The 27,275-nt window shown below is 48.5% G+C and overlaps 2 protein-coding genes and 1 long non-coding RNA gene across 6 annotated transcripts in view; 2 read left to right on the top strand and 1 right to left on the bottom strand.

Moving 5' to 3' along the window:
• Positions 1-4,819, top strand: part of CHN2 (chimerin 2) — a 252,977-nt gene extending 248,158 nt beyond the window's left edge. For both annotated transcript variants that reach the window (XM_074266602.1, XM_074266603.1), the window contains 3 exons: positions 251-388; positions 1,804-1,909; positions 3,023-4,819. In XM_074266602.1, coding sequence (XP_074122703.1) covers positions 251-388; positions 1,804-1,909; positions 3,023-3,194 — 416 coding nt within the window. In that variant the 3' untranslated portion in view covers positions 3,195-4,819. The remainder of the gene's footprint in view (positions 1-250; positions 389-1,803; positions 1,910-3,022) is intronic.
• LOC141542342 (uncharacterized) lies at positions 3,654-21,918 on the bottom strand. 2 transcript variants are annotated; one of them, XR_012482132.1, is made up of 3 exons: positions 21,449-21,918; positions 6,056-6,177; positions 3,654-4,045 (listed from the first exon to the last, which is right to left on the bottom strand). It is a non-coding gene; the product is annotated as an uncharacterized LOC141542342 (long non-coding RNA). The 2 variants fall into 2 exon arrangements; XR_012482131.1 differs by lacking the exon at positions 21,449-21,918 and adding an exon at positions 20,142-20,524.
• PRR15 (proline rich 15) lies at positions 20,525-27,040 on the top strand. 2 transcript variants are annotated; one of them, XM_074266606.1, is made up of 3 exons: positions 20,525-20,766; positions 22,821-23,087; positions 24,080-27,040. In XM_074266606.1, the coding sequence occupies exon 3, from the start codon at positions 24,164-24,166 to the stop codon at positions 24,542-24,544; it is 381 nt and encodes a 126-aa protein (XP_074122707.1). In that variant the 5' UTR covers positions 20,525-20,766; positions 22,821-23,087; positions 24,080-24,163; the 3' UTR covers positions 24,545-27,040. The 2 variants fall into 2 exon arrangements, with proteins under 2 accessions (XP_074122707.1, XP_074122706.1); XM_074266605.1 differs by lacking the exon at positions 22,821-23,087.
• Positions 27,041-27,275: the final 235 nt, after the last annotated feature.

A 27,275-nucleotide genomic window follows, 5' to 3' on the forward strand; every position in this document is an offset into this window, starting at 1 on the left:
TTGTTACTAGATTTTTCCCCTTCTTCCACTCCCTCCATGACCTCCCTCTTTATTTTCTATCTTCCTCCTTCCTTCCTGATCCTTCATCTCCCCTTTTCCCCTCTCTTCTTTCTTCCCTTTCCCATCTCTTCCTTTAGTTCCCTCTTCTTCCTTTTCTTTCTCTCCTCTTGCCTCCTTCTAATTCTGCTTTGAAGTATCCACGGATAAGCGAAGGCCCTAGTTAGTAATGGATGTCTTGGCTCTGTCCTAGACGGTGAGAAGGCGGATATATCTGCCCACATATATCCAGACATCAACATCATCACGGGGGCGTTGAAGCTGTACTTCCGAGACTTACCGATTCCCGTCATCACGTATGATACCTACGCCAAGTTTATAGACGCAGCCAGTAAGTATCGAGCACTTTGCTAGAATAATTCCGGTTTTGTTTAAGCAAAGAGCTTCCGAGTACAAGAAAACAAAAATTTTGGATGCCCAAACCAAGTTTATACAAGACTGTCTCGGCCCCTTTTCCATTTGGTTACCATGGCTACCAGCTCTTGATGACTACCACCTGTCCCAGTAAGAGCCCATGTTTTCTTGAGTTCAAATCCTGGCTGAGACATATACTAGGTGTGAGACCCTGGGCAGGCCCCTTCACTGTGTTTGCCTCAGTTTTCTCATCTGTAAAATGAACTGGAGAAGGAAATGGCCAATCACTTTGGTTGCCAAGAAAATCCAAAGTGGGATCAACCGAAATGACTGAAGAATAACTATCGCAGTGGCTGTCACGTGTATAAATGGTAGCTTTTGTTGTTAGTGGAAAGTGTGCTGGATTTGGAGTCACAGGAGCATCGCTGCAGGTTTCAGTCTCTCCATATGAAACTGGACTAGACTCATTTCTAACTTCCCTTCTGCCCGGAGATCTTGCCCACTTCCCTTTCGGCCCAAGAACCATGGTTTTTTCAGGGACCTCGCACCTACCGCTCCTTCTAACAGCTTTTAGCCCCAGTGACAGGTACCCTTATCCCTGAACCCTGTTAGTATGACATCTGTTCCATCGAAGAGCAAAAATGAAATTGCTGCCCGTTTCCAGTTCTGAAACTTGAGCCTCCATCGGGTTTCCCACGACATTCATTTAAAATCCAGTCCAATAAACCTTAACTTCCTTCAGAGCCCTCTTGGACCCCACCAACTCTACAGCTTTTCCTTTCTCCTCCGATGCTAGTATTGTCTCACTCTTGAAAGTACCTGGTACTTATTTTTCTGTGCACAGGTTGCATTTTCTCCTCCTTCTTCTCCAACTTAAGGTACTTGAGGACTGGGAATGGTAATAGAGTTTTGATTAAGGGTGTGAGGAAGGTCTGTCCCCCCATATAAGCCTGACTCTTTTTCTGGAAGCATTCGGGTTTTAACTTTCCCTGGCTATCTCTTCCTGTTATTTTCAGCAAGTCTGTGATTGGTGCTACAGAGCGCCCCGAGGCTGTTCTTTAGCCATCTGTTAAGGAGGGCCCAGCTCCAAGTCCTTCCCACCATGGCGCACAGACAAGAGCCTGATGGTCACTCGAGAGGCGCCCGGGTCCCTTTGCCATTAGAAGGAAGAACTAGGGCCCATTTGCCAGTCGAAATAAGCACCTGCGCTAGCTCTCTGGGGTCCTTGCCAGGACCCGCCGATTTTAGATGAAAACTTCTGGGGTCGATTCTGCTGGGACGGCTGTCAGATTTTATTTCAGTTTCTTAGATCAGCAGCCCCGAAGCAGAGGGCCTTCTCCTCCTCTACAGCCTGGGCCTGGGCGCTGACTTTCATGCCTGTTGATTCCACAGAAATCTCCAATCCAGATGAGAGGTTAGAGGCCGTCCATGAGGTCTTAATGCTGCTGCCCCCTGCGCATTACGAGACGCTCCGATACCTGATGATTCATCTCAAGAAGTAAGTGGACCCTCACACGCCAGGTAGCTTCTGCCATCTTTGCACAAGGGGAGGGGTGAAACATGAGCATGTTCTCAGGAGGTGGATCAGGAGTTTTCCCAGCTGACCCACCCACCTGCCTCCCTTTCTGGCCCATGCTCCCTTCTTCCTTCTCTGTGTCCCTCACCAGCCCTGCCCCTCCCTTCTGTCATGGCTCGCCCTGGTCCTGGACTTGCATCTTGCCCCTCTATGCCTCCGGTGTGTGAAAGTGGGAATCCCGGAATTAGAAATTCCCGGTCCTGGGAATCCTGGTTTTGCCCCTCACTTCCCCTGTGACATTGGGCAAATCAGCTCTCACCTCTCAGAGCCTGCATTACTTAAGGTTCCTCCTGAGATCCCTTCCAGTTCTCCCTGTGGGTCCCATGGTCCTGGGCTCCCTTCTGTACCCCTTCAGCTCCCAAGATTGAGCAAACTCCCTTAGGATGATGGGTAATGGGCACAAGTGTTGACAGCACAGAGCAAGCACAGAGAGCAGGGGCCATTCCCTAGTTTTAGTTTCCATCGTACTGATTTAAAACAAAACCAGACTTGGGTATGTTTAAACTTCATCACATTCTCCTGTGGAGAACCTGCCTTGGGCCTGCAAGCTGGGGTGTCTGGGGTGGGAGTGGGGGTGGGGAGGAAACAACAAGTATTAGTCACTGAGGTGAGGTCAGGGAGAGATAAACCAAACTCCCATGAACACCATCTTTTAGATAAATCAGAACTTGGATTCTTGAAGTCCTCTTTAACCGATTCCCTCTATGGCCAAAGATAAATCACTTATATTTCTTTTTTCCTTAATTTTCCCACCTGTAAAATGGGCTTTATGATGTTCTGTTTGTCTTCAGACAGTTGGAGGATCGATGACTAATGAGCCCCCCTAAGAGCAGGTTTTCTGGGCTTTTTGCCTTTCCATTCCCCCACTCCCAGCCTAGTATCAGGTACACAGTAAGCGCTCACTAAATGCTTATGGAATCCCACACCTCTTCTCGAAGAAGCTGGGACTTGCCCAGAGTCACACAGTGGGTGCCTTTTAGCCCGGGTCTCCCCTGGCGACGAGTCCCATGGGAAGGTAACGCCTGTGTCTTTCAGAGTCACGCTGAACGAGAAGGAGAACTTCATGAACGCCGAGAACCTGGGGATCGTGTTCGGCCCCACCTTAATGAGGCCCCCCGAGGAGAGCACCCTCGCCACCCTCAACGACATGCGGTACCAGAAGCTCATCGTTCAGATTTTAATCGAGAACGAAGACGTCCTGTTCTGAGCGAGGGGGAAGCGGGCTGTGGCCTCGGCCGGCCCAGCCCCTAAGGCCGAGGGAAAGAAAACACTTCTTGTTTTGCCTGGCTTTATTTTTTAAACAAAGAAAAGGAGCTCCCGACCCCCCCGGGGAATGCTCGGGTCTCATGGACGCCCACCTCTCTCCGAGGAAGGTGAGGGGGAGGCGAGAAAACCCTCCACCTCGTGTCTCCAGCCCGGCCACTTTGTATGTTTGTTCTGAGGAAGAGCACTGGATCCTGTTTCTTTAACTTATTAGGAGAACGCAGACCTTTTCAGCAGCGGTGTTGTCGGGCGAGCGAGTGGCCCCTTCCTCGGGGGCAGCTTCCTAAGGCATTTCCCACCCGCTAAAAAGACAAATCTTTAAGTCAAATGTTGGACAGAACCTATATTATAAAATTTATTTTTTACGTTAACGAACAGTAAGAATGGTATTTTATTTTAGCAAAAGAGAACTTGATGCAGTGCATTTATTATCACCCTTCACTAGACACCCCCCTCCCCCATGACCACATGGACCCCTCCCACAGTATTCTCTCTGGCATACCTCCAGTCTAACCAGAGCCTCCCAAGGCCACACGTCGCCCCGGCTTTCTGGAGCTTCCCCTTGTAGAGCGCCAGCATGGCGGCTTCATTGTCCCCCCTTCAAACCGCTTGAGCTTCCAAAGGCTCAGTTTGGAGAATGGCCTCCCGTTCCCCCGTTGGGTCTTCCAGTGCGGGTCACTTGGAAGGAAAGGGGGTGGGGGTCAGAGGGAACCTTTGGCTGCTGCTTCTGGGGGGCCTTTGAAAATTACTTGTTCAAGGCAAAGGTAGCTCCTCGTCATACTGGTGAAGGTTGAGCTGCGGGAGAAAAGTGAGCTTCTGTCCGAAGCGGTTCCCATTCCAACCCAACGACATTTATTTATTAATAAAGAGCCCATGATCTACGGGCACTGGCTGAGCCTGGGGAGAGACAAACAAAAAAAGCCTGGCCTTTATTACGGATTGTTCTTACTTCGGGGGAGTAGTTCTCCCGAGTCTGTTATTCCTCCCAGAAGCCGATCTCTAGTTGGTTATTTAAGCCCCTCCTGGTTCTGTTTTCTTTGTTATTCATTTGTTTTTTTGTTTTTTTAATATGCTTCTTTGCACCTAAATTCCCACCCAGACAAAATCTTACAAATATACTCAAACCACTGCCCCCCAGATCGTTACCGATTTAATTGTGATTTTTTAAATCCTTTCCTCTAATTGTCTGAATCGTGATTTAGCCATTCACTGTTCTCTGAGTGATCTCATAAAGCAAAATTGACTATTGATATTTCATTGTGTGCAAAGTGAAGCAGACAGAGGAGGCGGGAAAGGAAGAAGAGTGCATTCTGGGGTCCTCCAGGAGAGGAGGAGTCACAAGGGCTATGGGCCTCGGCAGCCCGATTGCACAGTATGTGTGGGGGGGGGATCCCTGGGGGTGCCTTCACTCCAGGGTCCCCCAGGACCGTCCAGCTTCGTTGTAGCGTGTGTAATTCTTGATACTGTCATAAAAAATTATCTGGAAATGGTTTTATTTTGTGAAGTGAACCTTCTTTGTAATTTATGAAAGTGTAAATGGAAGAAAGAAACATTAAATGTATGGAGAGCTCTTGTGGCTGTCGTGTTGGTTCCGAAGGGAAGCAGTGGCCAAGCACTTTGGGCTCGGGAAGATGGCGGGGTGTGGGCAGTCCTGAAAGTGTGAAGGAAAAAATGGTGGTTCATAACCGGCCCGGGGGCCAAAGTTAGGTCTGGACTTCTCCTCGACTCTGTCTTTGTCCAGCTCTCCTCCCGTGGGCTCTGAAGTCCGCAGACATATACACACACACACGGATGCATGTTGCATGTACCTATGTGTGCATGTGCTTGTACATGTGTGTTGCTGTGTCCAGGCTGACGCAACCCTCCTGTCCCATCTTTGACTCTGTCCCACGTCCCCATGAGCACATTTCCAGCCCCCTCAGATTCTCAGACTCTTCCCAAAGAGTAACCCTGGGAGGTCGGGCTGTTACTATTGCCTTCACAGATGAGGAGATGGAGGCAGGTGAAGTTTCTGGCCTCGGACCCGCTCCGCACCTGCGCTACTGAGCTATGACACTAGCCGTGAGCACCCTTCTGCTGGGGACTGCCCCCCCAAGTAAATGTAGAGTCACCAGGGATGAGGAGCACTGGCACATGGTTGGGGAGGGAGGAGCTAAGATGAGCCCCCCCATCTAAATGGCGTCTGCTTTGGAGGCAGTAAGAATCCCCAGGTGGAAGGGAGCAGGCCTAGACAGGGCCTAGAGAGGGGAGATGGAGCCTTAGGTTGAAAGGCAGTATGTCACCAGGAGCAAAGTTAACTCCACTGGCTCTTCCCACAGGTGCTTTCCCCGTCTCACTCAACTTCCAGCCCCATTCTCGAGGCTCCAGTCGCAGAATGACCTTGGAGCCAGAGGCCTTTACTGGACATTTGCCAAGCTGGGACAACCTCCCATCGCCCACAGTTCCCATCCATCATCATGAGCCAGGCCCATGAGTCTAAGGAGCCTTTCAGTTATATTTGAACAAACCTAGTTGGGTTATTTCCAATAGGGGGAGTCACTCCTCAACATTTCTTATCAACGCCTGGGAAGATCAGGCGGTCGATTTGCCCATGACTCGAATCTGAGCGGGACCTCCATTTGGGAGATAGCTGAATCAGAAAAGCCTCTGACCTGCTGGGTCAAATCTCCGAGCCAGTCCTGGCCCTTGGGTTCCAAAACTCGTCCTTGGGATTCCAAGATGGCAGCAGCCCGAGCTTTGTGTGACGAGGGTCAGGGGCTGTGCAAGGGGGAGCATTGGGGTCCAGATTCCACAAGCCAGCCATACCTCGTTCATTCCAACATTTCAGGAACCAAGGTCTTGGGGCCGAGGCAATGGGGTCAACAGCTACAGGTCAGGATCCTAATTGTGGCTAGTGAGCCTGCGGTCCCAACAGGACATTCATCAGTCTGTGGGAAGAAAATGGTCAAATGACAGTCGGTGTAGAATTTTAGGTTTGGACGGTAAAATAACCATTAATGTAGAATTTTACGTTTCGGAACCAGATGGAGCTTTAAAAGAACTAGCTCCCTCCACTCCTTACAGAGCACAAACTGAGGTTTAAGGGCCAAAATCACACAGAAAGTAGGAGGCAGAACTAAGAACTGTTTACAAAACAAAACTCCTTCTGTTGTCACCATGCAGATTTACAGCTCACGGGTTGGGATTGTTATATGGGCCAAATAAAAAGGCTCCCTGTCAGGAAGCTATCTGCACATGAGATGGGCTTCAAGGGCTTCAAGCCAAGGCTGGATGACCCAACGCATGGGGTTCTGATCAAGGGAAATCATAGTCTTAATGGAATTGGACTAAATGGGCTTTATTTCCCAGCTGGCTTCTTGCCTCCTCAAAGTCAGGGTCCAGCACAACCATGCCCAGAGAAAGGGAGAAAAATGACAAAGAAAAGTTTTCTTGTATCTGCTTTTTCATATCCCACATATCATCCCTCATAATCCCATGAAAAAGTGTGCCTGGAAAAGGCCAATCTCTCAGGTGACGGGGTTTGGTTAGATACACATTCACACTGAAGAAGATCAAGAGAAATCTCCCTCCCAAGATATTGAAAATAATTGTTTTATTTATTATAATTATAAATCTATATATTTATCCATTTCACTAATTTATAGATTGTGATTATGTATTTATTATGATGGTTTATATAATAAACAATGGTTGAGAGGCAGTGTTGTGCAATGGGTAAGGAGGTGCCTTCAGAAAAACCTGAATTCTAATCCTGCCCTGACATATCCTTAGCTGTAGGATCCTGGGCGTCTCACTGAGTCTAAGTCTCCAAGCTGCAGAGAAGGGGCCAGACTGCTCTGGCAGAACGAGCGGCCTTCCCATAATTCTCTGTGTCACAGAAATCAGACCGATTCCTATCCCCGTGGAGGTTCCAGTGGGAAATACAAAATAAACGATTCATTCCACACGCACTTACAAACGCCCCATATATGAAGACAAGGCAGAAACGATCTGCTTTAGGGAGCTCACTGGGGGGTGCAAAACATACACAGAAAAGTCAATGTGAGATATGTGCAAAATAGTCCAGTCGTTCCAGCTGATGGGGGATGGGGAAGTGCCTCAGATGGAGAACAGGAAATCCGTACAAAGCGCTTTGGGTACCAGAGAGATGCTCAGGAGAGACCTGCAGGAGGGGAGGGGAGGGAGTGCCAAGGAGGAGCTACAGCAAGAGGAAAAGGTGAGAAGAAAGGCCTTCTCGAGGAGCTTGCGCTCCACTGGAGAGATTCATTGAGAATACATTAAACCAAAATGCCCCAAGCTCCATCAGAAAGGTACCTGTGAGGGATGGGGGGCCATGCTGAGAAGTGCCCCCCCCCCCAGCCAACCAGAGGCAATCAGAAGACAGGCACTGGTTTTGCCTTCTTCTTTATCCCCTGTGCTTGGAACAAGCACACAGTAGGTGCTTATTGACTGAAGGTGACCTTAGTAGGAGCAGAATTTGACCAAGCACAGATGGGGGATGGGGAACTAAGAAGCAAGCCCATAAGGGAAAGCCTCCTATCAGCCCCAGTCGGGGTGTTTGCCCAGTTGTGACTCATCCAGTAATCCTTTCTGCCTTAGGTGGGTCAGAGTGTTCTTGGGAGTGCCTTTGCCTATGGTCCGGGGTATTATTTTTTAGCATTTATAAAGCTCTTTTTCATTTGGAAGTATTTGATGACAATACAAGGCCTTTGTTTGCGCCTGACAACCTCAGAGTAAATAAAGGAGCTTGTGATAGAGCTGTGTCCTAGTACTTTAGGAGGCTTTAAACACATTAGATCCTGGAGCCCAAGTACGGTAATCATGGGAGATCCTCTTCTACTGCAGAGTAAAAGTAAGGACAAAAGGCGAAAACCCCGCTGCTCTTCCATGGACAACTTGCCTTTTGCAGGGTAATCTTCCCGAGCTGGAAGTCTCTCCGCCTTTTCCTAACTGAGCAATCACTCTGCCTAAATCTTCTGGTCCCACACTTCAGGAGCAGAAGTTCCAGAGACTGATTTAAACAGACAATTCAAACACCAAAGGGATGGGGCACACAGTGGGTGCCGGCCCCATCCCCACCCCCAAGTGTGTTTTGTTTCTGTTTTAAGAGGGGAGATGAGCGTTCATAGGTAGAATAGCTCATTCAGGTTGGCTGGGACTTGATGGCCTTGGAGGTCCCTCCCAACTTTCAAAGCAGCCCCTGACAGATTTTAAGAGGTCCAGGAACTTGGAAGGGGAAAAATCATCTTTATTTTTACTCATCTCAAATAGTTTTGTTTTTTTTTATTTTGTCCTTATCTTTATTTACTTTAACTTCTGTATTCTTTTTTTTAATTAATTTTATAATTATAACTTTTTTTTTGACAGTACATATGCATAGGTAATTTTTACAACACTATCCCTTGTACTCCCTTCTGTTCTGAATTTTTTCCCTCCTTCCCTCCACCCCCTCCCCTAGGTGGCAGGCATTCCCATACATATCAAATATGTTATAGTATATCCTAGGTACAATATATATGTGCAGAACCGAATTTTGTTGTTGTCGTTGTTGTTACAAAGGAAGAATTGGATTCGGAAGGTAAAAATAATCTGGGGAGAAAAACAAAAAATGCTCACAGTTTACACTCATTTCCCAGTGTTCCTTCTCTGGGTGCAGCTGATTCTGTCCATCATTGATCAATTGGAATTGGATTAGCTCTTCTCTATGTTGAAGATGTCCACTTCCATCAGAATACATCCTCATACAGTATCATTGTTGAAGTGTATAATGATCTCCTGGTTCTGCTCATTTCACTCAGCATCAGTTGATGTAAGTCTCTCCAAGCCTCTCTGTATTCCTCCTGCTGGTCATTTCTTATACAACAATAATATTCCATAACCTTCATATACCACAATTTACCCAACCATTCTCCAATTGATGGACATCCATTCATTTTCCAGTTTCTAGCCACTATGAAAAGAGCTGCCACAAACATTTTGACACAGACAGGTCCCTTTCCCTTTTTTAGTATTTCCTTGGGATATGAGCCCAGGAGTAGCACTGCTGGGTCAAAGGGTATGCACAGTTTAATAACTTTTTAGGCATAGTTCCAGATTGCTCTCCAGAATTGGATTCTTTCACAACTCCACCAACAATGCATCAGTGTCCCAGTTCTCCCACAGCCCCTGCAACATTCATCTTTATTTGTTCCTGTCATCTTAGCCAATCTGACAGGTGTGTAGTGGTATCTCGGAGTTGTCTTAATTTGCATTTCTCTGATCAATAGTACTAATCTCAAATAGTTAAGAGTCAAAATGAAATTTATCATCTTTTATCTACGATTTTTTTTTCCTTTGAGAAGTCCGTGGGTTGGTTTCCTCAGAGAAGGGGCTCATGGCACAAAGAAGGTAAAGAAACCCCCACTTACTGGTTATGAGGGGCTGAAAGGTCAATGTTGCACTAAGGGGACAAGCTGAGGGTTAAGGGGAGCACTCCCTGGCCCATCACCCCACCCCCACTCCTCAGTACTCAAGCATGAGACCCAGAATTGGAGAGCAGCAAAAGGCCCAGGAGAAAGATGGTCCACGATCCAGCAGAAGCTCAAAGGGAGACAGAGGGGCTCAGGGGAGAGGGCTGTGTCCAACACCTGTTCTGGCAGCTCACTTCCCTAAGGCCCCTTCCATTGCCATCACTCTAATAATGGGTATTCCCCATGTAGTTAAGTGGAGGCTAGGTCAGAGCTATTGCTAAATATTGGGGAACCCTTTGTACACGTCACCCTATTAGGAAAGAGGATCCCTAGGGTCATAGAGTTGGAACAATCTTTTTTTTTTTTCTTTTTGCTGAGGCAGTAGGGGGTCAAGTGACTTGCCCAGGGTCACACAGCTGGGAAGTGTCTGAGGCCACATTTGAACTCGGGTCTTCCCGATTCCAGGGCCGGTGCTCCAACTATTGCACCACCCAGCTGCCCTACAATAGCCCTTTAGGGTTTTCCCAGCACTTTACATATATTATTATCTCATTTGAGGTAAGTGCTGCTTAGCGTTCCACTTCACAGAAGACATTATTGCAGGTCACGTAGCTAGTAAATGTCTAAGGTCTTGTTTGACCTCAGGCCTTCCTTGACCTTGGCAGGTGCAGCCCTTGGAGAAGCTGAGGACAAATGGCCAAGAGGGGTCCGGGTATCAGGGGTGGCCCTTATTCCTGGTGTCCCTGAACCCCTCCTCAGTGACCCAGAGCCCGTACCGCTGAGCATTTGGAAGCCCCCCTCCCCAGGGCCGTCGCCTTGCCCCCATTAGCTCCTTCCTGAGCAGCAGGGGTAGTTTGCTTGTAGCACACAAAAGCAGGAGCTTAGGACCAAGCTGGACCCATAAATCATAAAGTAAATAGGAACAATGGCTCTTGGTCACAGGAACATAAACAGAGATGATCTCATCCGTTCCTTCTCTGGACTGGCCACATGCAGAAACAGCATGGATCCAGATTCTAAAACTTAGCCAGGCATGACTTCTCTTTCAGGTTCCCGGCTCCCTTGGCCGCCCTTCCCCTCGGAGGACTTACCTGGAAAGCACCGACCCGCTTGGGGCTGCCCGTGGCTGGGACTTGGGTCCCAATCCAAAGCCATTACCGGTGGGACTGCGAATAAATCCTGTAACCTCTGGGACTCAGGTCTCTGACTAAATAGTCTCCAAGATCCCTTCCTCTTCCTAAGGGGTGCACCTCCTTTGCTTTAGTCATTCAGCAAATTGAGCACCTACTGTATACTGAGCTCTATGCTTAGCACTGGGGATATAAAGAAAGGAAAAAATGGTCCTTTGCCTCACAGAATTCAGACGCTACCTCTAGTTACCTGAAATCCAATTTTTATTCAAAACAATAGAAGATAACCCTGAAGGAGACCCACAGGAAAACTCCTATGAATAATACAATGAAGTGAGTAGTTCTGAGGCAGCCTGGTGGTGCACTGGTTAGAGCACCAGGTCTGGAGTCAGGAAGATCCATCTTCCCAAGTTCAAATCTGGCCTTAGCCCCATCCTAACTGTGTGACCCTGGGCAAGTCACTGAACCTTGTTTGCCTCAGTTTCTTCATCTGTTAAGTAAGCTGGAGAAAGAAATGGCAAAGGACTCCGTCGTCTCCCAAGAAAACTCCAAATAGGGTCACAACGAGTCACTTGTGACTGAAATGACTGAGCAACAACGGAGCCAAAGCGATTCCCCAGCATCACAGAATTAGTAAGGTGTGCCCCACTGTACGACCAGCACATCCTAGCTCTCTGCCCCTCTGCCTTCAGGCTGCCTCCGATACCACAAAGGTAAGCAATCCCAAAGGACAAATACATTCTGATTAAAGCGACCGATCCTGGTCTAAGACAGGGTTCTTACCTTGGGGACAGTGGGTAGATTTCAGAAGATGTGTGAACTGGAGAGAGGAAAAATTGATCTTTATTTTCACAGAAATTCACATTTCTTTCAATTACACGAGGTAAAATTGAGAAGAAGGTCCATAGGTTCCATCAGACTTCCAGAGGAGACCATAGCACAAAGATGGTGAGGAGCTCCTGGCCAAAGAGGACAGATAATGGATATTTCCCCCTCTCTGTAGAAAAGTGGAGCGCCACAGGTGCCTCATGGTGCATGGCTGTCAGACGTGGCTGCTGCAGCAATTGGTTCTGTTTAAATGAGGGTTCCAGCATGGTATTATTGTTGTGTTTGTGGCTATATGTTAGCCACAAAAACACTTTCTTTCAATTTGAGTTGCCCAAAGTGAAATGGGCTGCTTCAAGAGGGAGGGATTCCTGTTCCTTGGAAGTCTTCAACCAATTCTGGATAAGCACTTGGGTATTTTTTATTGAGGATTCCTGTAGAATATGAATTAGACTCCCCTGAGGTTGCCTCCAATCCCCAGGCTCGGTGATTCTGGTCTTTTAAACGGGAAGACACAAGGTTCAAGAGTTCTACCAGCCCCAGCTGTAAGATCTTGACCCAATCATTTGACTTCTGTTTCCTCATTTGTAAAATGTGAAGGTATCTCAGGAAAGGTACATAGTAGTGAACAAAATGCTCTCCTATGGAATGCTGGATTATTGTTGTTGTTCTTTCCCCAAATAGGACACCCCCCGGAGGTAGCTACAACATAGCACTCCCAGGTACCACAGAGGCAGCCAATTGGGGAAGCAGGTCCCCAGACATCCCCCAGGTAACAAAACCAGAACCTTTGTTCTGACTGCCTTCCTGACCCCCCTCAGCAAATGGACACCTCCTCTCTGCACATTCTCATGGACTAAGCCCAGGTCTCCATCACCCAGTGAACAGAACAGAACAGAGCCTACTTCTCTCTGTCAAAGAGGTCACAGGCTCCCCTTTCAGAGAGGCCGTTCTCTGCGAACAATGAGTCTGGGACTGGGCACAAACAGGCTTGAGAAGCATTCTCAGGGAACTCTGTGTCTCTCATGGGTTCCCCTGTCTTTGTTCCCTGTCCAAGTTATGTGTGATGTGCTTTCTCAGAGCTGACTTCCACCAGGTGGTCACGTGCTGTATCCCCAGGAATGGCACCTCTCCGGGACTTCAAGGGCTCTGTGTGGGCCCTTCTCATCAACATGTTCTCCTATGGATTCTCCACAGAGGGACGCCTTAGGAGGAAAGGGAGGGTCTGTGACCATGTGGGGGCCCACGTGGCAAAGGGTTCCTTGGTCAGATACAGATCTGGTAGGTTAATGTTCTCCGGGCTGATAAAGCCTAGATTGTTTTTTGCATTTCATGGGAATTCCTGCAACATTTAGCTTTACTGTTAGTGATCCCATCTTTTTATTTCATGGTTGGAATATAGTTCCTATTTTATAGTACCTACTATATATTATAGTACCTATTACATATATATATATAGTATCTATTATACATACTATGTTATATATTACACACATATATAGTACCTATTATATATTATACCTATTACACACATATATATAGTACCTATTATACATACTATGTTATATATTACACATATATAACATATATATAGTACCTATTATATATTATAATACCTATTACACACATATATATAGTACCTATTATATATACTGTTATATATTACATATATATAACATATATATAGTACCAATTATATATATCAATAGAATTTATATCATAGCACTAATAATTATTATATTAGTGATTATTATTAATAATTCTATATTAGATAAAATTATATATATATGAATATATTATATAGGAAACTAATTTCTATTTTCCAGTCATATATGTATTTAGTGATATTTTCTCCAATTTCTAAAAGTAGACCTTCATTGGAAAGATGATAAGCCCACCATGTATCACCTTCCTTGTTACCTGCCCCAAATCCTCTGGCCAGTGAGATGTTCACATATCTGTATAGTTACAATCTAACGTGGGAGAAAACATGCACCCACGTGTACGATATAGACAGTGTGAATGGGAGGAGAGCATCTCTGAGAGAAGGCTGAGGTGGGGTGGCCAAGTGGCGAATGGGCAGTTCTACGGCAGAATGTGGAATTTGAGCAAAGTCTTGAAGGATGTTAGAGAAGCCAAGAAGTGGAGGTAAGGAGGAAAACCATCCAAGTTTTGGGGGAGAGCCAGAAAAAAAAAGGCAGGAAGTCGTGGCTCTTGTGTGAATACCAGTGCCTTTGGATCCTAGAATATGGTGGGAAGAAAACAGGAAGGGAAAGGTGTGAGGGGATGAGAAGTTTGCCCAGCTGATCTCGGAGGTAACAGGGAACCATTGGAGTTTGCTGAGCAGGGAGTGATCTTCACTGGCAGCTGAGGAGAGGACGGGTGAACCCCACTATGAGATGAAGAGAACCTAGACCAGAACCTGTGGTTGTATTAGAAGAAGAAAATTCCCTCTACCTATTCCAGGGGGCTCCTTCTCTGTCACTTATATTTTTAGAAAGTCTCCTTAAGCACTTTAAACACTGAAGAGCTTTAGTGATTTGCCACATGGTCCTTGGGTATCAGGAGTGGCGCACCAAGACACATAAGATGGTTGCTTTAAAACTGGAAGGAACCTGATAAACCATCCGGTTTCTGTCTATCCCCATCCTCATCAAAGTTGAATGTCTTGGTCACATAAGTAATAGGGTTCACAGGTAGGATTTGAATCCAGGTCCGTAATTCCAAAGACCAAGCTGTTTCCACTACTCCATAAGGTCAGTCATCTACTTCATCCTCTATTCTAGTGATTCTCAAGCATTAGTTCTCAGTATCTTTATACTATTAAAAATTATTAAGAGTTTTCCCAGAGTTTTTGTTTATAGGGATTACAGTTTACCATAAAAAATGTCATCCAGAGAGAGAACTATGGAGACTGAATGTAAATCAATACATACTATATTCAGTTTTTTTTCTGTTTTCTTTTTCTCTTGTGGTTTTTCCCTTTTGTTCTGATTTTTCTCTCCCAAAGTGCTTCATAAGGAAATGTTAAAAAAAATAAATGAACGTACCTAGACATTTACCATATTCAAAATAAAAACTAATTTTAAATCTGTAGATCTTATGAAAGGGTTTCAGAACTACTGCTCTATTCTCCACTCTCTCTCATAAACAAGCATATTTTTAGTCTCTTGCCCTTACGACAAGTTTTATAAGGTACATAGTCTCTTAGTAAAGCCTTGGATTTATGTATTTAATAAGCAATTTGATTTACCTGTAATAAAGTTTCCTAATGTATGCAGAAAATTCCTATACCAAAAAAATCAGAGAATGAGCAGCAATAAAGATGAGTTGGACTCAGCTTTAAAAACAGTTGGTACTGAGCACAGTTTGTGTTGCATTGAGAGCAAAGGTTTCTCCCAGCTACTTTATCCTCGTGCATTAGATTCCCAGTGGTGGGAGCTGGACTGTGTCAGAACCAGTACCTGCCCCCAGCTCTTTGATCCTCAATCTTACAGCTTCTTGGCTGCATTGTAGGAGCTAGAACATTCTCTCCTAGATGTAGAATAGCTTGCATTGAAGAAAGCCCCCCTGGACAACATGGCGTCATCTTGTCAGTTACATCAGGCACCCACTTCTCACTTTGACTCTGGTTAAGGAGATCCTAGATGAGATTGCTCCTTCATCTACTTCTGACTTTGTTCAGCCTTCCTTCCCATTCTAGAGACCGAACTACAGATACCATCAAAATAAAAGGAGAACATGACCCAGTGATCCCTGCAAAACTCATGACATGTACATAGGAAAGAGAGCTGGAAGAGACCGCCTAGCTCGCTAGTCCAACCACCCCTGTGACACATGAGGAAACTGTGACCCAAAAAGAAGGCTTGGAAAGGATCTCCTCAGGAGCAGGCTGGATTAAAGCAGAATGCAGCAAAATCCTGGACACCAGCCCTTTCTGAATACCACCCAACATCACATGTGTTTTTTCAGCTGTCATGGCCCACTGCTGACTCATAAATGGATTTCAAAAGTTAGAGTCAGTGGAAAAAGGGAAAAGGATGGGAAATAATGGGAAAATAGCAGAAGAGTTCATATCCAAGTCAGAAAAGGTAGACAGAGAGATCATCAGCTGATCTAAACTTGAAAATGCTTCTTGAAAGAAATAAAAGTGGGAGATGGTGGCGGAAGAGGGTTTCAGGGCTGCTACACTGCAGTGGAGACTTCTTGGGATGGAAGTAAGACTCAAGGTGTATCTAAAGTGACAGGATTGCCTAGGGCAGAGTCAAAAATAGTTAACAGATACTTTGGGATACTGAAGGAATTTGATTGTAAGGAAGACAAGCTTAGGTCAAACATGGGAAAAGAATTATTTTCTTTCCTCTTTTTTTTTGAGGTTGACATCTATTAAAGTTTTCATCGATCACTTCTTCCCATGTGCTCCATAAAAAAGCAGCATGGCCAGAGTTTTGTCGTTCTCCTTTGTCTCTAATGAAGCAGAGTTAGTTGATGAGATTGGCAGGCCTCCTCTGTAAAGTTATTGTCACAGAGGAGAATCCTGTTGGAACAAATGCATTTGTAAGCTCTGCCTGACAGAAGGTCGTGTCCAAAATCTAGTCAATGGATCATAACCTAAAATTGGTACTGACCTGTAGGAAAGGGAGTGAGAAAAAAAGATTTCCCTCAAATGTGTGATAAGAAGAATGGCCATAAAGAAAAAAAGAAAAAAAAAAAAAAGAATGGCCATGTTGTAATTACAAGAAAATAAATGGACAACATCACAAAATGATAACAGACTTAGGGAAAGCTCATCTCCCCCTAGTCAATCAACTAATTGATTAATGCAGTTCTCCAGTCAATAAACATTTAATAAGTATCTACTATGTGATGGAGACTGCAAAAACCAGTCTCTGCCCTCAAGGAGCTTACAGTCTAATGGGGAAGCCAGTATGTAAACAATCATGTACAAACAAGCTATGTTGGGTCTAAATAGAAAATGATAGCAAGACTAGAATTAAGAGGATTTGGGAAAGGCTTAATGTAAAAGATGAGAATTTTTATTGGGACTTAACAAAGGCGGGAAGCCAGGAGGCAGAGATGAAAAGAAAAAGCATTACTACTGGGATTCTATCCCAAAGAAATACTAAAGAAAGGAAAGGGACCTGTATGTGCCTTTTCGTAGTGGCTGGAAGCTGGAAAATGAATGGATGCCCATCAACTGGAGAATGGTTGGGTAAATTATGGTATATGAAGCTTATGGAATATTATTGTTTTGTAAGAAATGACCAGCAGGAGGAAAACAGAGAGGCTTGGAGAGACTTAAATCAACTGTTGCTGAGTGAAATGAGCAGAACCAGAAGATCACTATACACTTCAACAATGATACTGTATGAGGATGTATTCTGATGGAAGTGGATATCTTCAACATAGAGAAGAGCTAATCCAATTCCAATTGATTAATGTTGGACAGAATCAGCTACACCCAGAGAAGGAACACTGGGAAATGAGTGTAAACTGTTTGCATTTTCATTTTTCTTCCCAGGTTATTTTTACTTTCTGAATCCAATTCTTCCTGTGCAATAACAACACAAAAATTCGGTTCTGCACATATATATTGTATCTAGGATATGCTATAACATATTTAACATGTATGAGAATGCCTGCCATCTCGGGGGGGGGGGGGTGGAGGGAAGGAGGGGAAAAATTCGGAACAGAAGGGAGTGCAAGGTATAATGTTGTAAAAAATTACCCATGCATATGTACTGTCAAAAAAAGTTAATAAATAAACATAAAAATAATAAATAGAAAAGAAAAAAAGAAAAGAAAAGAAAGAGCATTGTAGGCTTGAGGGACAGCCTGAGAGAAAGCCTGAGCCAGGAGATGGGACAAATCATTAATGGAAGAGCCATGAGTCCAACCAGAATCACTGTGGGGGCGGGACAGAAAAGTAGGAAATGGCTAGGTTAGAAAGGACACAGAGCATCTTGTATTTGATCCCAGACTCAATAGGAAGCTATTGGAGTTTGCTGAGGAAAGGGTGACATGATCAGATCCATATTTTAGGAAAATCACTTTGGTGATTGGAGGGTGATTGGATCTAGCTGAATAGAGGAAGGGTGGTTTGGAGAGGGGAGAGACTTGAGACCGCAGCTCAGCTTGTCGATTATATCAATAGTCCAGGCAGGAGGTGATGAAGCTGTGTCAGAGGAGAGAAGGGACCATAAGAGAGAGATGTTGCCAAGGCAAAATGGATGCACTTTGGCAATAGATCAAGCATGGGGAGTGAGAGACCGTGGGAACCTAAGGGACTAGAGGAAAATGTTGCCCTTGAAGTAATAAGAAAGTTAGGAGGGACAGGAAAGAGTTTAGGGACTCAACTCTTATGGGGTGCAGTGAGTATAAGGTGTCTGAAAGGCATTTGGAGATCAGCAGAGAGACGGGGAGAGAACAGGCAGCACATGAGGGAGCTCATCTTTGGAGGATGAGTGGAAAGATGTCACAAGCAGAGGGGAGTGATCAGCACCGCTATCAAGGTATCCACAAACCCATTGACAGAAAAGAGACCATGTCCTTATGTCAGTCTCTGAAATGAAGGATTTAGGCTAGAGAACTTGTAACAACTCAGAGCTTGTAAGGCACACGAGGCAACATGGAATAGCAGTCAGGAGGACCTGGTTTCAAATCCTGCCTTTGACATTTAGTAGCTGTAGACCTACGGGAAAGTCCATTACTTTAATTTTCGGCCTATTTCTTTAGCTGTCCATTGAGGATAATGAGGTCCACACTACCTGTCTCTTGGGGTGGGAGACCTTAGTGAGATAATGTAAATATTTTTTGCGAACCTTAAAGTTTAAACCATAAACCTCAAGTCATTTATAATGGTTTTGTCAGGGAGTTGACCTGCCATGTACTGCTCCTAGGCCAGTCCTGCCACACAATGAGATCTTCATGGACCAAAATTTTTTTGTAAGAACACACAAGTGGAAATGAAAGAATCTTCCTGGACCATAAAATGTAAGAATAAGTGTAACAGCACACATGAATTTGAAAGGGGAATAAAAAGCTAATCTCCTTCCCGTCCAAAGTCATCATGATGACTGGATACATTCCCTGTGGGCAACAGTAGTTCTTCTCTCCAAAGTCTCCCTAAGGTGGGCTTGTAAACAACAAGAGAGCAAGTGTCTCTCTTCCTCTTAAAAGAGCAGTCCAGCGAACATAAGCTGCCCCATGTGTGGGCCTCCTTGAAAGAAGGGGAAGAGGCAGCTAAGAGATGGGGGCAAAAGCAAAGGAGGCTCTGCCTCCATCAGCACTTGGCCTCTAAATTCATGATCTTATGAGACATCACTATGTACATCTCCTGTAATATCGAAACCTTCCACAGGGCCCATTTCTCGAGTCCTAATCTGGGGGAAAGGAAATTTCATTCCCCTAATTCTGGGGTTACTAAATGAGTTTCCCCTGGATAACATTTTAGATAAATCCTCTAAAGAACACTTTATGTGGGACTCCCCGACTCTAGAAAACCACATGGTTTGGGGGAACTGGGGGCAAGGCCAAAATCCAATAGCTAACAAGAAGCCAGTGACTGCCAGGACCAAACATCCGGGTATCGTAAATAGAGAGCAAGGAAGCTCTGGGTTCAAGGTGTGACCTCAGCCCAGTCATTTACCCCAGTGCCTCAGGAAACTCTCTCAAACTACTTTGGGGAGCAGATAGACCAAAAGAAGAAGTTTTCTTGCACCGTCCCGCCCCACTCGGTATTAAGAAGTGACACTTTCAATCTCCTTTAAGGTCTGCGAGGGCTTTTCCCACATTCATCAGTTCAAAGGAACCTCTCAGCAGCTCCTCGAGGTAGGAGTTTCAGGGGCTTTATTTTCTTGTTTTAAAACTTGAGACCACGAGATTCAGGAAGGGAACTGTCCAGGAGAGCAGCTGCTCGGCCCAGCTCTTCTGGCTCCTGGTCCCGGGCTCTGGGCCGCAGAAGTTTCCTCAAAATAGAGCCGAGGAGAGAGTGGCTCATCTATGGGGGGACGGAAAGACGCTGTGCCAGTGAGAAGGGAGGTAGTGATCAGCGCGGCCAACAAGTCTCAGCTCAAGGTCCCGCTCCTCTCTGCGGGGCGCTCCCCTTCGGCCTCTCGCTCACCCGGAGAATTTGCTCAGCAGCCCCTTCCGCCCTTTTACCCCCATCTGATACCCATGCTTTCCCTTTTCAGGGAGTCCTTCCCACAACTGTATACATCAGCCCCTCCCCCAGCCAGGTGTGCCCGCCAGCCCCCACACTCCTGCCCAGCTGTGCCCTCCCTCTTATTCGGGGGCCCGTCAGTGCCCCCCGCCCCAGGAGGCACACTCCGGCCCCCTAACTGCCGCCCGGGGGTCCCGTTCCGCCAGCCCGCCTCCTTCGGGATGTTCTGACCCGGCAGCTCCAATCAACCCCCGAGGCAGGCGCCGCGTCGCCGGTACCTCGGGCCCAATCCGGGAGGCCAGCAGGCGGCGGCGCCAAGTTCTCACCTTCCCATGAAGTCTGGAACCTCGGGAAGGTCCGCAGCCGCCCCGGGAGCCTCCTTAAGCCTCTGTGCCGCCCCCGAGCCAGGTCCCGGCACTCGCGGCCTCAGGAGGGAGGCGCGGGCCGGCCGTGGCAGAAGCCGCGGGCGCGGGGGACCCCGCCCTCCCCTCAAGGCCAAGGGAGCAGCCCGCCTCCTCCTCCTCCCGGCCGGGTTAGCCGCGCGCCCAGCTCCCCGGGGCCAAGGTCACCCAGGAGCCTCCGAGGGACCCCGAGGGCCGCACTCGCGGGCCGTGCAGAGGCCCCCCGTTCCCGCGGGGAAGCAGTTCTGCAGCAGTCCCACCCAGCCGGGGGAGGGGGCTGTGGCAAGGCGGGGGGGGGGGGAGGTGTGGCTGGGGGCGCTTACAGCGAAGAGAGCGGACCCCGAATTCCTGCGCCTCCCGCCGAGCATCCCGGGGCTCCAGGACACCTGTTGGCGAGAAGCTCTCGCCCCCTTCCTGCTCCGCTTGAGCAGTGGGCGCAGGGCACCCCCTTCCTGGTCCCGCGCTGTTCCCGACCCCGCCCCCGGCCGGAGCACAGCGAGCGCCCCTTTCTGCCTCTCTCCGCTCTCTGCTAAAGAGGGAGGCAGAGCAGGTGAGAAACCGCCAGGAGCCGGGGGAGGAGGAGGGGGGGAGGGGAGGGAAGAAAGAGCTTTCTCTCGGGGGTCCAAGCCGGTCCTCCCCAGAAGTCTGCCCTGCGGCCCTACCGGCTGCCGGCCCAGCTGCTGATGGCCACCCCGGCCCCAGCTCGGAGGGAAGCTGCCCCAGGTCGCCCCAAGCTGGCGGGCGGACCGGCTCGCCTCCGCGCACTCTCGCCCGAATGCAGGCTCGGGCCGCCCGCTGCGAGCAGCGGCCTCCCGCCCCCGGGCGTCTGGAGCCTGGTGCTGGCTCCCTGACCTTGCTCGCCCCGAGATAAGAGTGTGAAAGGCAGCGGGGCCCAGCCCGGCCGCGGCCACCTTTCCGCCAGTTTGGGGAGAGTGGGCGCGGACGCACCCGGCCCGACGTGGCTCTCCAGTGCGAGAGAAGCGGCCCGGCCTGCGGCAGGTCGGGTGGCAGGTGGCCTCCGGGGGCGCGGCCGCTGGGGGAGAACGCGGCAGGCTTCGGGCAGCCTGAGACAAGCCCGAACCCGGGCGAGAGAAGGGGCGCAGTCCTCGGAAAAGTGGGGATTCTCTGCCATTTAAAACTCCCAGCGGTCCCACTTTAGCCCACAAACACCGCCCGGGAGTTCGGAGATTCAGTGACTTGCCCCACTGTCCTAGAGAGAGAGTGTGACCCACCTGGGCTGGAAACTTTCGGGGAGGGCTCTCTCCAGCGCGTTTCGGATAGAAAGACCGTGGTTCCGGGGGGAATTAGGGTTCGGATCCTGTCTTTTACGCTTAGTATGTGTATATTCTTGGACAAGTCACAGTAATGTCCCCGACTTCCTCACCCATGAAGGGAGGGAAACGGACTGGCTGCCTCTAAAAAGGGGATTGTAAAAAATCACTTTGTCACTGTCCCTCTTAAGGCACCAGAGGTTCCAACAAGTCAGGTGTGTGAAGCCCTCAGGGCCACAGGTCACTTTTCTGTAGCTGCCTCAAACATCCCTGGGGACTAAGATGGATCGCTGCCCGAGGGAGAGCCAGTGCACCGGGCAAAAGAGCCGGTGTACCGGGCAAGGGACTTATTGAGGTTACAAAGGGATGTACTTGGGAAGAAGTCAACTGTAACTCAGTTTCAAGTCCTTTCTTTCTGTCTTCCCTCCTTCCTTCCTTCCTTCATTTCTTTCTTTCTCTCTTTCCTTTCTTTCTTCTCTTTTCCTTTCTTTCTCCCTTCCCTCCTTTCCTTCCTTCCCTCCTTCCTACTTTCCTTCCTTCCTTCCTCGTTCCCTTCCTTCCCTCCTTCCTTCCTTCATTCCTTCTTTCCTTCCTTCCCTCCTTCCTACTTTCTTTCCTTCCTTCCTTCATTTCTTTCTTTCTCTTTCTCTCTTCTTTCTTTCTCTCTTTCCTTTCTTCTCTTTTCCTTTCTTTCTCCCTTCCCTCCTTCTTTCCTTCCTTCCCTCCTTCCTACTTTCCTTCCTTCCTCCTTCCCCTTCCTTCCTTCCTTCCTTCCTTCCTTCCTTCCTTCCTTCCTTCCTTCCTTCCTTCCTTCCTTCCTTCCTTCCTTCCTTCCTTCCTTCCTTCCTTCCTTCCTTCCTTCCTCTCTGTCTCTTGGTTAAATGACTTGCCCAGGGTCACGCAACTAGGATGTATTGTTTTGATACTGAATTTGAACTTAGGTCCTCCTGACTTTAGGACTGCTCCCCCACTCCTACATCGCTGAACCCCCCTCCCCCCGGTTCTTTCTGCTACTACTGGAGGCCACCTCAGGGGCGCTAGAGCGCTTCCATTGAGAAGATATAATCCCATTTTATTGATTATAGATTTAGATTCAGGGACCTTTAGAGAGTCTTTAACCTGTGTGTGAGACAGTCCCCTTTGGCGGTCTAGATCCGTTCTCAGAGTAAAGCTTTTAAATGCATCACACAAAATTACAAAAGAAACCCACATGGAGTAATAATTATCAGAATGTTATTTTAAAGCAAATTCATGGATCCCAGTTTAACCCCTGCTCTAGCCCCCTCCCCCCCCCCTTTTTTTTTTTTTTTTTTTTTTTTTTTTTTTTTTACAGCTAAGGACACTGAAGCTGCAAGGATCCAGGATTTGTCCAGGGCTGATGCTGACAGAGCAGTAATGGGGGCGGGGGGCGGAGGAGAGAAGGGACCTCTGAAGAGCTAGATTCAAATCCCTCCCATCCCTCGCCGCCCCGCCCCCCCACCCGCTATCAAAGTAACTGCACCAATCACTCGCGCTACCTGCGCCACTCGGAGTAGCCCACCTCCGAGGGCCATTCCAGACGACTTTTTGGCGGAAGAGTGAGAGCTTCCTTCCCAAGCAGGTCAGGCCCAGAAGCCACCCCCGGGGGCGCTTCCCATTCTGCCAAGTGCCGGGCCCAGTGGGGCCATGTCAGTGTGTCAGGGGCTGCCCACCTCCAGAGGCTGCTCTGGAAGCCTCCGATGCCCTGGGAGAGGGCAGGTAGCAGGTTTAACAGCCTAGGGGAGGGGGAGGCGGGAGAGGCCTCGAGCAAGGGCTCCGGAGTCTGTCCTCAAAGTCTCGGGGACTGGACAGAAAAGTTTCTAGTCGCTTTAAAGCCAGAGCCCGGCAGCCCCATTTTTAAAGACTAGGGTATAAATGCCAGCCTCCCTCCCTCTGTGGCCAGCTCCGTCTGAAGGTCTTGCCCCGCTTCCCCGAACCTGCCTCCTCCCCCGGCCCACGAAGGCCGCGGCCCAGCTCGGCTAACCACCTGTTCCCGCGGAAAGGCGTCCAGGGCCGCAGCCTTCGTCCCGCCAGGGGAGCGCAAAGTCTGCCCCTGCGGAGCGGCCGGAGCCGTCTGGGGCTCCCCCAGCCTCCGCTCCCTGGGACCTGGCCACTCCAAGTGCCGGGCAGCTTTGCTCCAGTTCTCGGGCCCTGCCCCGCGCAGAATTCCCCTCTGGTAAACCCGCCCTTCGGAGGCTGGCCTCCCGGGAGGTAGTCTCCACCTGGTGGTGCGGTCACACCTCTGCGAGCCCAGAGGCCCCCGGGAGCCCCGGCGGGAGCGGAAGACCCTGGGCTTGCGGGGGGGGGGGGAGGGGGGCGCTCGGCTGAGCCCGTTGCCAGGTACGCGGAGGGGGAGGGGGAGAACGAACTCGGCTTCTGGTCGCGTTGCGGAGCTCGGGCTTCCTGGACCGCCCGCGCCCCCATGCCCCGCCCTCCCGGGCTCCCGCAGATAAGGCGCCCCGCTGCTGCGCCGAGCGGAGCCCACATTGGGGTGGGGGCGGCCGCGGAGGGGGTGTGTCAGGGAGGGGCGGGGGCAGGGAGAGTCACCTTGTCGGGTTCCTTCTCCCTCCCCAGGGCAGCAGCCCCGGCTCCAGCGGGGAGGGCGCCGGAGGGGGCACCTGGCCTCGGCCGCCGGGACCCAGCAGCGGGGCAGCGGCCATGGCTGACGGCGGCGGCGGCGGCGGCTCCTCCTCGGGTCCCTGGTGGAAGTCCTTCACCAGCAGCGGCAGGAAGAAAGGCAAGGACGGCGGAGGGGGCGGGGGCGCAGGGGCGCAGCCTCCCCCCGCCCCGGCGCCGCAGCCGGCCCCCAGGGAGCCCTCCCCGGCCCGGCAGGACTGCCAGCACCCCGGCCCGGGCGAGCCCCCCAGGCTCGAGCGCTTGGGCGACGAGAAACTGGGCAGCAGCCGGCGCAACCTGAAGATCTCCCGCTCCGGGAGGTTCAAAGAGAAGAGGAAGGTGAGAGCCACTTTGCTCCCGGACGGGACCAAGCCCCCGGAGGACTCGGGCTTCCCCTGCGCCCCCCGAGAAGAGCGGCAGTAACGGGGCGCCGGCCTCCGGATCGCGGGGAGCCCCCTCCCCCACCCGAACTCTGTGCCACACTCCGCCCCGGGCGCTGGAAGGGACCTGCCGTTCTCGGGCTCTCGGGATTCAATGAAGCGTCGACTTTAAGGGAACCACCTGCTGCGGGGCTTTAAGAGAACGATTTTTCAAAACTCGTCGGTTCCTCCCCCCCCTCCCCTTTTATTTTGATTTTGGGAGGGAGAAGACTGCGCTCTCGAGCTTAGCTCCATCAAAGCGAAGCTTACGTTGGGATTCTGGGAAGAAAGCGCCGGGACGGTACTTCCTGCACCGGACAGGCTCTTTAAAGTGTCGGTAGCAGCCCACGGGGGACGCGGGTGCCGACAACCTAGCCTCGCGAGGTTTTGAAGCGGTGAGGGGTAGTGGAAAGCGCCGAGTCCCGAGTCAGCTCCTGGCCTTGGGCCTGGGGTCGGCCATGCGCGGGACCCTGGGGGCCTTTCCCAGTGGCTCCGACCTGGTGACCCCGAGACCCCTCAGTCTGTGATGTGGGCGGTGTGGACGCCTTTCCACCCGCAGCACCGAACTGGACCGCCTTTCAGTGTGGACCATTAAACGTGGCTGGCCGTGTCACTTTAAGGTGACTCCTGTTTCTGTCTCTTTTTTTCCTCTTACCACGAAACTCATCCAATTTAAAGCAGGAAAGTCTTGGGAGCAGAGAGTTAATCATTTGCCACATATTACAGCTCTAAGGCCCTGAGCAAGAGAACCCTTCCAGAGACCGCGGGGCCAAAAGCTGCAAACGGGCAATGATTTGCAAAGCAAATTCTGGGGCGCGTGGGGGTGTGGAGAAAGGGGGAGCGAAGCCGTTAGCCCGAACTCCCCTTGTATTGGGCGGAATTTCTCCTGGGCGCTTGTATTTCCCATGGCCGCTAAGCCAGCCTTAGGAAGGCAAGCTTTGTAAAGTGAAAGAAAGATGCTAATAATACTTACAGCAGAGACCTTATATCTGTGGTTCAAAGGATATGATCTGCAATATATTTTGCAAATCTTAATATGCTCTATGAATATGGACCTTTTTTTCCTCCAATAACCCAAATATATCTGTGATCTCCTTGATTTGGGACAGTGATGTGGAGAGGAATGGGCAGGTGGAGCGTCCCTTTTACATTCTGGCCAGGGAGAATTTCTGGTCCGCTTCTCTGCTTCAGGGGACTTCGGCATGCCGAAGCTGCTTGTATCTAGTTTGAGAAGCCACAGGTAACAAACATGTACCTATTTGCTTTGACCATGTACTTCAAGGAAGAGTAAGTGAATCCCACCAGCTTTCAGACAATCACAATAGAGTTATTGTAGCAGGAAGGGGCCCGGGGAATTGCTCTTTTCCCAGTCCACTGCATTTCTCATAGGGATGAAATCCTCCCTCTGCCTACAAGGCTTCTATTCTTTATAAGCCAGGAGCTGGATGAAATCTCGGTCTGGTTGGAAGGAGGGAGCCGTGTGTACACACGTGTGTGCATGTGTGTACGTATGTGTTTATATGTGCATATGTATATTTTTAAAATTAAATTGGATCATTAGAGAAGTAAAGACACAGTCAGTCACTTGAGTCAAGCAGAGGACAAACAAAAGTTGATGAAGAAGGAATTGAGAAGAAACCACCAAAATATTGCTCATTTGACAAAACTGCCAAAGTAGACATGGGAAAATCAAAAGATGCTGCTGTTTTATGTGTCAATATCCACCGAGCAGCCGCCTCTCAAAAAGGCAATTTGAGTTGACCTAAGTGTTTGTGAATAGTTATGAGTATTGAGTCTATGGAGAGTTTTGTTTTTTTTTTAATTTTCAAAAGATGTTACCTTTTTGTCCCCCTCCAAGAATAGACATCAGTATTTCATTCTGGGAGGAAAGAGTAGATTTTTGGGAGGAGTTGTTTGAATATATATACATACATAAATTTAAATTAACAAAAAAGGCAAGAAAAGGTGGAGGGGAGAAAAGGGAAATGAGTGGGGCTGATTGTTGGGAGATCTGCCAAGTCAATTGAAGGAATTTTAAATGGTGATAAAGTTGTGTTTGTCTGGGGAGAGATCTGGAGAGCCATCATCCACTCTTTAAAACTTCAACTTAAAACATCAATAGAAAATTAAAATGATGGTAGCAATTATTTTCAAAAGAAATATTTGATGATCTGAAATATCACCTGCAATGGTTTCTTAGGAAAACAGTATTCTCTCAGGACATGATGAATATAGAAATATGTTTACATGATTGCACATATCTAACCTATATTGAATTGCTTATTTTAGGGAGGAGAAGAGGGAGAAAATTTGGAACTCAAAAAATAATGTAAATGAATGTTAAAGATTGTCTTTACATGTAACTGGAAAAAAAGAACTCATGAAGAGGGAGGGAAAGCTTGTTTTAGGAATGAAAAAAAAAACAACCAAAGAAAAAAATATAAAACTTAGAAGTGAAATAAAAAGTATTTCTTAATATTGGAACTATGCTATCATGGAAGGAGTGTGTCTAAAACTGGCTTTGTACCCATGGGCAAATCAATTAATGTCTCTCAGCCCTTAGTTTCCTCATCTGTAAAGTGAAAGCAGAGACCTTATATCTATTGTTCAAAGGATATGATCTATAATATATTTTGCAAATCTTAAAATGCTCTATGAATATCAACCTTTTTCCTCAATAATCCAAATATATCTGTGATCTTCCTGATTTGGGACTTCCCTCCAACTAGTCACAT

This window comes from Sminthopsis crassicaudata, chromosome 5 (assembly GCF_048593235.1).
Source record: "Sminthopsis crassicaudata isolate SCR6 chromosome 5, ASM4859323v1, whole genome shotgun sequence".
NCBI lineage: Eukaryota > Metazoa > Chordata > Mammalia > Dasyuromorphia > Dasyuridae > Sminthopsis > Sminthopsis crassicaudata.

Bases quoted from the DNA above. Each gene is read 5' to 3' on its own strand.
- PRR15 (XM_074266606.1), top strand. From the start codon at position 24,164: ATGGCTGACGGCGGCGGCGGCGGCGGCTCCTCCTCGGGTCCCTGGTGG.